The sequence below is a fragment of the Engraulis encrasicolus genome, chromosome 2 (assembly GCF_034702125.1).
Source record: "Engraulis encrasicolus isolate BLACKSEA-1 chromosome 2, IST_EnEncr_1.0, whole genome shotgun sequence".
NCBI classification, from domain to species: domain Eukaryota; kingdom Metazoa; phylum Chordata; class Actinopteri; order Clupeiformes; family Engraulidae; genus Engraulis; species Engraulis encrasicolus.
In genome coordinates, this window is record NC_085858.1 from 1702501 (window position 1) to 1717500 (window position 15000).

General features: G+C 43.4%; 1 protein-coding gene across 2 annotated transcripts in view; it reads right to left on the minus strand.

The window, feature by feature from the left end:
• fdxr (ferredoxin reductase) overlaps nucleotides 1-15000 on the minus strand; it is a 58264-nt gene that overhangs the window by 41892 nt on the left and 1372 nt on the right. For both annotated transcript variants that reach the window (XM_063219554.1, XM_063219563.1), the window contains exons 4-5: nucleotides 11012-11107; nucleotides 1873-1995 (exon numbers count right to left, since the gene is read on the minus strand). In XM_063219554.1, the coding sequence (XP_063075624.1) occupies nucleotides 1873-1995; nucleotides 11012-11107 (219 nt within the window). The remainder of the gene's footprint in view (nucleotides 1-1872; nucleotides 1996-11011; nucleotides 11108-15000) is intronic.

The following is a 15000-nucleotide window of genomic DNA, read 5'->3' on the forward strand; positions in this document are numbered from 1 at the left end:
TGGGAATTGAGTCCTGCATAAAGTGTGGATTATATACAGTTAGGGCCATAAATATTTGGACATCTGCACAATTTTCATCTTTTTGGTGCTGTACACCATCCCAATGGATTTGAAATGAAACAAACGAGATGTACATTAACAGCAGACTTTCAGTTTAATATGGGGGTGTTTGCGTCCAAATCGAGTGAACTGTGAAGGAATTATGACATTTTCTATCAGTGCCACCCCATTTTTAAGGGACCAAAAGTAATTGGACAGTCTAGTATTTATACATTAAAATTTCAATTTTTAATTATTTGGTTGCAAATACTTTCCAGTCAGTTACAGCCTGTAATTTGCAATCCATAGATGTCAATAGACACTGGGTTTTATCTCTGGTGATGCTATGGTGAGCTCTCTATTGCAACAGTCTTCAGTTCCTGCTTATTCTTACGGTATTTTCCCTTCAGTTTTGCCTCCAGCAAGTAAAATGCTTGCTCAACCATACTCAGGTGAGGTGATTGACTGGGCCATTGAATAATATTCCACTTTTTTGGGGTAGAAATGGCTTAGTGGCTTTCAGATGAAGCTTTGGGTCATTGTCCATCTGCACTGTGAAGCATTGTCCAATGAGTTCAGAACCATTAGGTTTAATATGACATGATAATATAGCCTGAAAATCTTCAGAATTCATCCTGTGGCTTTTGTCGGAAGTCCTCATCATCAATAAATACAAGGGGAAAATAGTATTGACATATATGCATGCCCACACCATGACACTACCACCAGCATGATTCACTGATTGAGTGGTATTTGAATCACGAGCAGTTCCTTCCCTTCTCTATACTCCTTTCTTCCCATTACCCTAGTACAAGATGATTTTTTTCTCCTCTGTCCATAGGATGTAGCTCAAGACCTATACAATCTTTTTAAGACGTCGTTTGGCAAAGCCAAATCTGGTATTGCTATTTCTGATGCAATCAATAATTTACATCCTTTAGTAAACCCTCTGTATTTCCTATGGTGAAGTGTTCCTCAATGTTCTTGATCTTTTTCTTGATTGTTGCCTTGGACATGTATCCACCGTTCACCTGGACACTGTTCTACATCTGGCCAACTGTTGGGAGATGGGTTTTTGTTCACCAGATACAGAATATTGTCTGTCATCCATAGCATTTGTCTTCCATGTCTGCCAGGTAATTTGGTGTTACATTTTTTCCAACATTCTGAACTCTTGAATTAGTCGTATTCAATGTTTCCCCATCTCTCAAATGGGTTTGTTTTGATTTTTTTCAACCTTATGGTGGTTTACATTACTGATGGTGACAGGTGGACTTTGGATCTCATGGATATTCCGTAAAAATATATGGAAATGCAAATGGAACACTTAAAATTAACTCCAAGACCTTGTATTGACATCTTGGTGATGGTGTAGTAAGGGAATAACACACATCTGACTGGAAAATAGCTGAAAAGCCTACTGTCCAATTACTTTTGATCCCTTGAAAAGTGGGCAACACACACAAAAAACGTTGCGATTTCATTCCTGTTTGTGCGATATGGATTTTAACACCCTCACATTAACGCTGAGAGTCTACAGTTAATGCACAGCTTGTTTGTTTTATTTCAAATCCATTGTACTGGGGTATAGAGTGGAAAAGGATGATAATCGTGTTGCTGTCCAAATATTTCTGGCCCTAACTGTACACACACACACACACACACACACACACACACGCACACACACGCACACACACACGCACACACACACGCACACACACACACGCACACCCGTTTCACATACAGACACACACAAAGACGGACAGGCACACACACGCACACGCACACATACACAAGCACACAGAAACACACACACACACACACACACCTTACCAGTACGACAGCGTGGTACGCCTGCCTCAGTTCCTCCACACTCACATCCTTGCCGACATTCACGTTGCCAAGGAAACGACACCGTTCGTGCTGGGCCGTCTGGGTGAAGGTGTTGATGACGTTCTGTCAAACACACGCACACACACACAGTTCATCATAAAATTTTGGTCAAAATCTATGCCAGTGGCATTGTACTGACAGTATAGGGGAGCACACCAATTCACACACCACATGCTCAAACACCACCCTCATTCTGTAGTGTGTGTGTGTGTGTGTGTGTGTGTGTGTGTGTGTGTGTGTGTGTGTGTGTGTGTGTGTGTGTGTGTGTGTGTGTGTGTGTGTGTGTGTGTGTGTATTTTATAAAGTTCTTAGCTATTAGACTGTGTATAACCTCTGCCATAGACATTTTCGGACACAGGTCATATTGATAAACCGGCTCATGCAGGGGCACTGCCAGAAATGTTGGGCCCCATGAAAAATTCGAATTTTGGGCCCCCTTAAGGGCCCCTCTCAGTGCTTGGCCCCCCTTAAGGGCTCCTATCAGTGCTTGGGCCCTTAGAATCTGTACCACTTTTCCCCCCCTAGCGACCCCCCTGGGCTCATGTCAATACCAATAATATTGCAAGACTTAATGTTTGGAAATTTGGAAAGCACTTAAACTAGAAAAAGGTGTTCCATGACACAGCAGTGGCCGTTGCTCATTTTGAAAGTAACAATAAAAGTCCTCACAATCAAACTAAATCTTATATTGGTGTAACGTTTCAAACATGGTTGCAATTTGATGAATAATAATAATAATAATAATAATACTTTCGTTTTATATAGCCGACGCCTTTCAAAACACCCAAGGTTGCTTAACAAGGTATCGTGTAGGATGAAGCACAACAGATCTGAAAAGGTGTGCTGATAAAGTGTTTGGGAGTGTGAACTTTTATTATTTCTGTGCACGGGTGCGTTTCTCGACAGTGCAGTTGCTAACTAAGTTAGCAACTTACTTAGTTGCTATTATTGTTGATTGATTGTTAAGGGATGGGGGGGTGGCACACAGTGGGGAACATGTGGATTCCCGGCTCTTCAATTGATACTTGACCCTGGATCTCTTCCTTGTACTATGCACAGTGACTTTGGCTCCTTGACACTTTGGACACTTTTCTAGTTTTGAACCCACGACCCTCCGATCCCAAGACCCTAACCGGGAACCCGTTTCTTAAAAATGTTGCAAACCAGCAAGCACCTTAGGTTGCCAATGGGGAAATTGCATAGTAGGGTAGAGAAGAGTAGAGTATCATTTATTGATCCCGAGGAAAATTAAGGTGTCAAGTAGCATACATACATAAACACAGAAGAAGACACAAAGACATTATCACACACAACATTGCATATCCACCATACATATATTCACAGGTCAGATCTCTCTCCGGTATCCGAGACGCGCACAATAGAGACATGAGTGTTCAGCTCCACAGCAGTGCAATATTAGGTAGGATTTGAAGTGGGGAAGCCATGGCTTAGTGGTTAGGGAGTCTTTCAATTTCGGGGTTGTAGGTTCGAGTCCCACCTGACCTCTCCCTACACCTCCATCCATGGCTGAAGTGCCATTTGGCAAGGCACTGTGAGGAGTTAACTGTAACCAATACCCTGAAAAGTAATAACTGAAAGTCACTTTGGATAAAACTGTCCTAACAAAGGCAAAGTGCAGTAACTACGCCAACATTGAAATTGAGGAAAAAGGGCTTCAAAGCCTTGGTATGAGGTTGGATATTGTAGTTACTGCAACTTTGGCATAGCAATAAGCCGATCTCTAAAATGGGACACGTTTGCACCATGAGCCTTTGCCACAAGATAAAGGAGGTGTTATGAAGACCACTTTCTGTCTGAACTCAATCTCGACAAAATACATGTATGTAGTAGTTACTGCACTGTGCATTAGTACATCAGAGAAGCGTCAGCTAAGTGTAGATGTAATCTCGTGCAATGTGCCCATATATGGCATGTCGTTTTAAGCTTGATGATCATCGACTTTCAAAACTCGTCGAGCCTTTTGTTGCAACACTGAAGGTGTTGCGTCACTAGGAGGGCACGGCCTGGCTATGTCATTTTACCCCTGTACTGCCCCCAGGTAGGAGGTAATACATCAAGCAATAACACAGAGAGGTTGTTCAGGGTTGCTTTCACTTGGCCCCCACACATACAGTGGTGGCAGCAATATATTAACCACTTTTAGCCTGGAGCGACATATACGCTGCATTCAGGCTCTTGAGATTTTTTTATTGTTTTTTGTCTTTTTGACTTAATTTATGATAGGACAGTGAAGAAAGTGACAGGAAGCGAGTGGGGAGAGAGAGGCGGGGGAAGGCCGGCAAAGGACCCGGGCCGGGAATCGAACCCGGGTCAGCCGCATAGTAGACGAGTGCCCTACCGTTTGGCAGAGGCAGGGCCTTGAGGGGTTTTTTTTAAATAAAAAATGTGGCTATATAAGAGATGAATGAAAACATTCTAATGCAAGACGAGGGTCCTAGCTTTTAAATGAAACTTATTTCATGTTTTTATGTGCTTCGGAAGCTGAGATATTTGGGTTTTTTGGGCCTGTACTGGCCCCAGGCAGGAGGTAATATATTAAGCAATAATTCAAAGAGGTTGTGACCCCACACATGCCGTAGAGTTAAGCCTCCTGCTCCATAAGAGTTATAACCACAATTCCTGGAAGACAATACTTCCGCATGCTGTTAATATCCAGTCCATACACGCTTTTGCACACATACAGGCACACACACACACACCATCAGCTTCCTATCACACTTAGCATTCAACCCACACACACACACGCACACACGCACAGACGCACACACGCACACACGCACACACGCACACACACACACACACCCCTCCCCCCAAAAAAAACGCTTAATTATTTGACGCCCTCTCTTTGGCGCCCCCCTCTCTCTGGCGCCCCCCTGCAACGCATATGTCGCATATACTGTAGTTGCGCCCCTGTGTGGGGTTGCCAAGTTTGAACTGTAGCATAAGGGGAAATAGCTGTTGCGAGCGGATTGAATAATAAGGCTCCTGCAGATTGTGGAAACCTGTATTTACGTCTGGACCAAATCTGCTCTGTGTGTGTATGTGTGTGTGTGTGTGTGTGTGTGTACTGTGCACTGTCAAATATATGTTTTCCTTTTTTACTGGACTGGGTCATTCCATGTCAATTCACACGCCTTCCCCACGTGACCCTCTCCGATTTACCCGATTAGACCAGGAGCCCAGGGGGGTCAGCCTAGTTGGGAAGGTTACCAATTTTTATGGGTACTATGATGTCTGGTATGGTCCCCAGATAGAGGAAGAGCACGTCTGCCGGGTTCCCTCTGGTGGGTGTGGCCAGGGGGGCTGTAAAACTGGCACCCCAAAAATGGGCTAGATCAGTTGGTGAGGTTACCACTTGGAACCTGTTGTACATTGTTCATCATAGTCCCCTGATAGAGAAATGACCACTGCCAGACATTTTTAGTGGTGGGTTACCCCCGGCAGACGCCCCCGTATGATGACACCCCCAAAAATGGGCTAGATCAGTTGGTGAGGTTACCACTTGGAACCTGTTGTAAATTGTTTGAGATGGTCCCCTGATTGAGGAATGGCCACTGCCAGACGTTTTTGATGGTGGGCGGGGCTTGCCAGACATCATTAATTGGGGGGTAAAAAATGGGCTAGATCAGCTGGTGAGGTTACCTCTTGAAACCTATCATGAATTGTTCATCATATTCCCCTGATAGAGAAATGACCACTGGCAGACATTTTCAGTGGTGGGGGACCCCCGCCAGACGCCCCAATATGATGACACCCCCCAATATAGGCAAGGTCATTCACATAAGGACATGGTACAAAAGACAAACAACACAACACTTTTTTTTAGATAATTCCAACATGGGGAATTGATTGGAAGGGTCAACATGTTCATAGAAACTTGTTGTGGGTACTTTCCAGGACAAAAATGACTTTTCTTTAACAAATATTACACATCCGGGCAGGAACCAGTTTGTAGGATTTCAAAATCAATGCAAATATGACATGTTTCTGACTTAAAAGTGCATTGTGTACAAAGGTGGCCAGAATATTTCATTAATATTTACAAAATAATAAACCAATATGTATCATTATGAACAAAATACAGTACGTTTTGCTGCTTAAATGTCTCTTTCAAAATGGCAGACAATGGAGAACAATGGAAAGTGCAATTTTCCTAGTCATAATGAATACTTTAGAATTTGATGTTGGTAAGAATTCATAAAAAAAGGTAATATTTTGAATGGGCGGTATGAATTCTGGGAAATAAACAACTAAAAATATTTCTCTGGTGCACCTTTAAGTAATGCATGGAGAAATTATGCTGACATTGAAGGCCTATGAATTGTACTAAGAAACAGCAATGTGAAATTCCCACTTTCCAGCAGTTCTGAAGATTTAGAATCAAAATACTCGACATTGGCATACACAGGACTGACATTAACAGACAGACATTGAAGTGGAAGACAGGGCTTGTAACAGTATATAAGTATTGAGAAATAATTAAGTGAACAAATAAAAAACAACTGAATATTTGACACTGACAAAGAAATCCTCCCTATCCTGTTAAATTACTACCAACCATAATGCATCATGAAGTGCTTTGAAGGGCATGTCAAACATCCAATAATAAATTCATTCACCCTCCCAGGACCTCTTCTTGTTCATATAGCAAACAGTGCAAAGGCATCAAGAAAGTTGTTTTAGTGGGGGTCATCTGTGTTCTAGGGCCAATCCCATTTCTACACTGCTGTTGTATTCCGCTGCTGGATTGCAAACTCTCCTACAGTATGGCCTCCTCCATGTCCCTTGATGTACTGGCATGTCTCCTAGCATCCCCTCCATGCTGTGGACTGTGGTAGGGGACACAGCAAACCTACTTGCACAGAGCACATTATGAGACAACTTGAATGAGTGGAACTAGCTGAGCACAATGTTCATGATGGATGGGAGGAGAAATACTTGCAAGGATTGGGATTGGCCCTAGAACACAGATGACCCCCACTAAAACAACTTTCTTGATGCCTTTTTTTACATGTTTGCACAGATAGACACACACCTATAGCCTACCTATGGAATTGGTGTGCACAGTGACTGCATCTTTACCTGCAGTATTCACAAGGACTGGCTGGGCCCTGTAACATACAACATACCATTATCATGCCCCCACATGAACATGCTCTATGGGGTTAAGAACAGAACCAAATCTTAACCTTGAAGGACAACACACATCTTTTAAAAGTTACCCAACCTGTGGGGTTTTGTTAAAGTACACCAGGATAAGACGTTAACAAACTTAATATTAAACAAAGTCCAAATCATAATGCCTAAATACAAAAACCCTGACTGGTGTGGCAGCAGCCACAGGTCCAAATAGAACACCTATGAAGAACCGTCAGGCAGCTTGATTGCAGAGTGAGGTGCCATCAATTAAGCCACTCCTTAACACCTAATCGAGGTCAATTTGATAAAGTGGAGAACAAGGCAAAACAGGACATGCATGCAGTCTTCTTAACACCATACATGTCTTCTTGTTGCTGCTGCCCCCAAGGAAAAGACTGTGTGCACGCACTCGCACACACACAAACATACATGGAACTGCACTATACGCATAAATGGTGTGACTTTTGTCATGTGCATTACACCCCTTTTGGTTGAAAACATTGGGGGGGAAGCCAATGCAAGTCAATTGACCTGTAGACTAGCGTTGTTCATGCTCAACATGCCGAAAATGTGTTGTGTTGCCGGCTATTCAAATATATAATATTTATAAATATATATATATAAATAATAGGCCTATAGCCAAATAGCCGTGGCTGAAGCATGGACTGTGTTCATTTAGGCTAGGCGATGTAGCATGTAAGTCAATGAGACATTCGATTTGTTTTCCCCCAATAAGGGGCTTAACACACATTCACGAGCAAAGTACCCAGACGGCCGTTCATACGTATGTGACTACAATACTCACAACAACTGCCTGGGCACCTGCAATATGCAACACACTCTGCTGCTTCCAAATGTTGTGACTTGATAACTGGAACAACAAGTATTTCTTAGTAGGCTACTTGTATACTGTTACTGGTCCTGTCTTGCGCTTTAATGTCTGTCTGTTGGTCCTCCTGTATATGCCTATGTTAAAGGGGTATGCCACTAATTTGGGGCTTAATACAGTTAAAATCGTTTGCCAGGGTTTATAAAGGTGGTAAAGTGTCTTATTTTTCATGTTAGGCGTTGTCTTGCTTTAAGACAAGTTAAAAGAGGGAGTATATCGCTAAGCTAGTGAAAGTCAATGGATCACAGTAGCATGTGTGATCCATTGAGTCTCACCAGCTTAGATACTTACTCGCTCCTTAAAACAAGACAACGCCTAACATGAAAAATAAGGCACTTTACCACCTTTATAAACCCAGGGCAACGATTTTAACCGTATTCAGCCCCAAAATAGTGACATACCCCTTTAAGCATTTTGCTTCTAAATCTTCAGAACTGCTGGAAAGTGGGAATTTCAAATTGCTGTTAACATACAGTGGTGCAGTAGTGCATAGTTGTGCAATTTCTTGGTATAATTCACAGGCCTTCAATGTCAGCGTAATTGGTCCCTGAATTGCTTATAGGTGCATTGTGTAATATATTTAGCTGTTTATTTCCCAGAATTCATACTGCCCATTCACAAATATTAGCCTACCTTTTATGAATGTTTACCACCACCATCAAGTTCTAAGTATTCATTATGATTGGGGAAATTACACTTTTCATACATGTAAAGGGGGATCTCCTCAACATCTTAAGCTGCAAAACCTATTTTACTTTGGTCATAATAGTAAATATTACTTTATTATTTTGTAAATATTAATTAAATATTCTGGCCACCATCCTACAAAATGCACTTTTAATTCAGAAACACGTCATCTTTGCATTGATTTTGAAAGCCTACAAACTGGTTCCTGCCCGGATTTGTAATATTTGTTAAAGAAAAGTCATTTTTGTCCTAAAAAGTACCCACAACAAGTTTCTATGAACATGTTGACCCTTCCAATCAATTCCCCATGTTGGAATTATCTAAAAAAAAGTGTTGTGTTGTTTGTCTTTTGTACCATGTCCTTATGTGAATGACCTTGCCTATATTGGGGGGTGTCATCATATTGGGGCGTCTGGCGGGGGTCCCCCACCACTGAAAATGTCTGCCAGTGGTCATTTCTCTATCAGGGGAATATGATGAACAATTCATGATAGGTTTCAAGAGGTAACCTCACCAGCTGATCTAGCCCATTTTTTACCCCCCAATTAATGATGTCTGGCAAGCCCCGCCCACCATCAAAAACGTCTGGCAGTGGCCATTCCTCAATCAGGGGACCATCTCAAACAATTTACAACAGGTTCCAAGTGGTAACCTCACCAACTGATCTAGCCCATTTTTGGGGGTGTCATCATACGGGGGCGTCTGCCGGGGGTAACCCACCACTAAAAATGTCTGGCAGTGGTCATTTCTCTATCAGGGGACTATGATGAACAATGTACAACAGGTTCCAAGTGGTAACCTCACCAACTGATCTAGCCCATTTTTGGGGTGCCAGTTTTACAGCCCCCCTGGCCACACCCACCAGAGGGAACCCGGCAGACGTGCTCTTCCTCTATCTGGGGACCATACCAGACATCATAGTACCCATAAAAATTGGTAACCTTCCCAACTAGGCTGACCCCCCTGGGCTCCTGGTCTAGATAGCTCACATACAGGTACCTTTTGATGTCAATTGAAAGAATACCATGTATTAGCACCCTACGTCCAACAGTTGCGGAGATGAAGCCCTCCAAAGTTGGGGTGCCATGCCCACCTTTCAAGCCTGTGAATTGCATACAAAATATACAAGCAGATTTTGGCACCTCTGGTTTTAGTTTGAAGGAAGATACAGGCCTAAAAATCACCATGGCCCCTCAATATGACCCTGTCTACCAGATGATGTACTTACAAATAGCATGCCTTGATTGTGTTTGGCTATATTAAGTCTTAAAAACTTAATTTGTGAAAAGCGTGATGAACAGTCTTGCCATTTTGGGGTTCCAGATCTTGGGAACTATGTATGCTTTGGGAGTTATAATTGATTTTCCATCATATTTGGGAACTGTACAGTGCATTCCAAAAAGAGTAGGGCACTCAGACTTTTAATGATGGAATAGGAGGGACTCAAAAACAGCTTTTGGACAAAATGACCTTACGGTACCCTCTGCTTCAGGCCTCAAATTAACCATGTGGGCACTTGATGACTGGAAGGCCCTTTTAACTCCATGTACAGTAGCACTGTATCAAACATTCAAGCTTGGAAAAACTTTGTTTTTCAAAGTTCTTCATATTAATCTTGGCCTTCAAAGTACATGTTTTTGTCTATGTCTTATCACAGTGTCTGTTTTGTCCAACTTTGGAAGGCTTCATCTCCGCAACCGTTGGACGTAGGGTGCTAATACATGGTATTCTTTCCATTGACATCAAGAGGTACCTGTATGTGAGATATCGGGTAAATCGGAGAGGGTCACGTGGGGAGATTCTAGGGAATCATGTGAATTGACATGGAATGACCCGACTGTGACATTGTGACACTGTGACATCCTCCGCCCCATCGTGCTCAGTGCACGGCTTTATGATCACTCTACCTTTTTTAAAAACACATTTATTTGCCTTTTTGCCTTAATTTGTGATAGGACAGTTAAGTGGTAGATAGGAAGCGAATGGGGAGAGAGAGATATGGAAGTGAAGGGTCTGCAAATGACCCAGGCCGAAATCGAACCCAGATCGCCGGTGTAGCAGGGCAGTGACCTTAAGTTGATCCAAGTGGAAACATCAGATCATGTGTGCTCAGGGTCAGAGACGGAAGAGAGGAACTTCACCTTCAGTAACAGCCAAGACACAAACTCGCACACACACACCACACACACCTCGAGTACCAGCAACACACAAATACAGCCACACACACAAATACACACACACACACACACACACACACACACACACACACACACACACACACACACACACACACACACACACACACACACACACACACACACACACACACACACACACACACACCTTGACCTCTGGATGGTCGGGGGCGACTCCAAATCTCACGAGACCGAACGGGACGGGCAGACGCTCATACACATCCACCTGCACATCCGGACGACCCTGAAACACGCACGCACACCCACGCACGCACGCACACACAGACACACAGACACACACACACACACACATACACACACACAGACACACACACACACAGACACACACACACACACACACACACACACACACACACACACACACAAACAGAGATTAGTAATTAAATATCCACTTGCACGGCCTGGTGATCCTGAAACACACATGCACACAAAGTTGGCCCTGCAGTCTGCCATATATACACACACACACACACACACACACACACACACACACACACACACACACACACACACACACACACACACACACACACACACACACACACACACACACACACACACACCTAGTCCACACCTAGTCACACACACACACGCACAAACACACGCACAAACACACAGCTCTATTTCTCCATACCTGACATCTATCTGTCAGTACCTGAGCAGCAATATTTTCCACAAAAACGCAGATTAGCAATACAGTCTGCCCACACACTGAGGAAACATTGCTGACATTCTGAAAGTAACTGCTGTGAGCAGACTGGATGGTCATTTGTACACACACTTACACTCACACACACAGTTATCAGCCAACCCCAAAACCTGGAGATTCAAAATTACACCTGGTCAAACTGAAAACACATACAAAAACACACAGTCAGAACAAGACCCATAACTTCTACAATGACAAGAGTTCAATCCCACATCCTGTAAAAATGACACATGGTGAACCCCGTAACTTGATATGCTCAACCCCACCTGTCAAAGTGACACATGGTCAAACCCACAGCCTATGAAATTGCATGTCAAACCCTAGGGATGCACCGATACCACTTTTTTGAAAACCGATACAAGTACGAGTACATTAATGTGTGTACTTGCCGATACCGAGTACCGATACCGATACCTTTTTACCACCAAAATACAATGAAAATAAATGCATGGCCTTGTTTTTTTCCACCTGTGATATTTTTATTGTCCATTTCCATGTAGATTTAAATGTTAGTAAATGTATGAGGTGGCACTTTTTCCATGCGGATTTCAAGTCCACAGAACATGACAAGATTTTGCATTGTTTTGAGTAATAGTAGTACTCATAGCTGGTATCGGCAAGTGCTTGACGAGTACGAGTACGAGTATAATGAGCAGTATCGGGAGCCGATACCGATACCAGTATCGGTATCGGTGCATCCCTATCAAACCCACAATGGCAATGTTAACAATGACACTTGGTCAACCCCGTAACCTACAATACCACACCAGATCCACCCCGAAACCTATACAAGTACACAACATCAATCAACACCGTAACCTATAAAACTACACAACATCAACACCGTAACCTATAAAGCTTCACCAGATTGACCTTGGAGATTACCCCTGTGGTTGCACTGGTTGCACCTCGTCAACAGTGACATTCAGGCAGAGAAGCTAGCTCAGATCACAAGCACACACCTTGGTAGTATGCCTTCTCTATTTTCTTCCATTCTTTTCTATTCTATTATTATGCTCTACTCTAATCTACTTTGCTCTGTTCTGTGGTGAAAGTCAATCAACTTTACATACAATACACTGTTGTACTGTATGCTTCTGCAAAAAAAAAATGTCGGCTACATTCCTTCTCTTCTGCCTCTGTGTGTGTGTGTGTGTGTGTGTGTGTGTGTGTGTGTGTGTGTGTGTGTGTGTGTGTGTGTGTGTGTGTGTGTGTGTGTGTGTGTGTGTGTGTGTGTGTGTGTGTGTGTGTGTGTGTGTGTGTGTGTGTGTGTGTGTGGTCTAAGAAACCTTGCACATCTCACCCATGGCCTTGTCTACTGATACATCCTGCAAAACAGACTTTAGCAACCTTGTAGCTGACAGAAACAAGGCAAACGTGCCCCTCCCCCCTCTCTCTCTAACACACACACACACACACACACACACACACACACACACACACACACACACACACACACACACACACACACACACACACACACACACACACACACACACACACACACACCTTTCACAAACATAAAAAACACAAATGTCTTGGAGCAGCCTTGAGAGTAGAGGGAACACACACATTAATAACCTTGAAGTAAATTGTTAGCAATCTTGTAGCGGAAAAGACACACACACACACACACACACACACACACACACACACACACACACACACACACACACACACACACACACACACACACACACACACACACACACACACACACACACACACACACACACACACACTTGTAGGGGACAGCAAACGCATACACATACACAAACACATGTAGGGGACAACAAACGTGTGCGCGCACAGACACGCACACACACACACACACACACACACACACACACACACACACACACACACACACACACACACACACACACACGCACGCGCGCGCGCACACGCGCACACACACACACTTGCAGGCAGCCCCCTCCTCTGGTGTTGCACTTCCTGATGGTTTCCTCTGCCACATGCATACCTGAGACTTAATGTACATCAGAGGTTTTCAAATTGGGGGCCAGGGACCCCTGGGGGGCGCAAAAAGGTGCTAGGGGCCCCACATTGACAGGTTGACAGGAAAAGCTGAACCATTAAAACGGTGTTGAGAAATGAATCCCGGAGCGCAACAGTACAGGTGGTACCTGTTCGTCAACCAGAAGATTGCAAGTTCAACACAAAGTTGAACACAGAGTTGTACACAGTCTGCAACAAAGCTTGAAAGTGATGTCATATCCTATGCTTTCATGGGACCTAAGAAAGTTTTTAGAGGATAAAATTGCATGTAATCCAATAGCGGTATTAAAATGATATTTGGATCCCGTTTGAATTGCGGCACGGGCTTAACATATGTTGTTTCTGATGTGTTATATCATTTTTCGTACCAAACACCAAACGATTTAGCAGGATTTAGTTTTTTTACATTTTTCATGCAGACGACCTCTGAGCAAAATATTGATGTTTTTGCACGAATAATATAAATTTAGTTCCTAAAACAGCATATTTTTAACCCAGCGTATATAATGACTGGAATCAGAAGATGTTTACTCGCTACCGTGCTGTTACATGGTTGGCTAAGGTCCCGTGAACGCGGAACTGCGTCATGTCCGCTTTCAACCTATATAAGCACTCATGACTCACCGTGCTGCAGTTGCACTCACTCACTGTAAGCTCATTATCCACATGCAAAGGAGGATGATGAATTAATGATTTCTATGAACATCACACGCACTTCACTTTTGCATGACGCCTGACACACACACACGCACATGCGTGCACACACTACCTTTGCATGGCACCTGACAAGCACGCGCACAAAAACACACACACACACACACACACACACACACACACACACACACACACACACACACACACACACACACACACACACACACACACACACACACACACACACACACACACACTGTCTGTACGTGTAGTGTACAGGTACTCTAGCTGTAATGTATGTGTGTTGTCTCTGTCTAATTGTCTATGTCCACACCTAAAGTCTATGTCTGCATGGGAAAGTACATTCTTTGTACAAAATTCTTGTATGACCAGCACATGTAAAGAAATTGACAATAAAGCCTACTTGACTTGACTGGACTTGACACACACACGCGCACACACACACTTGGGTAAGTAGGGCTCCATACGACCCCACTTTCTCTCACGAACACAATAACAAACAAACACACACACACACAGCTACATACCTGGATGAATATAGTTCTGGAGCCCCACACACACTAACTCTCTCTCTCTCCCACACACACACACACACACACGCACACGCACACGCACACACACACACACACACGCACACACACACACACACACACACACACACACACACACACACACACACACATAAGCTACATACCTGAGGAAATAGTTCCACA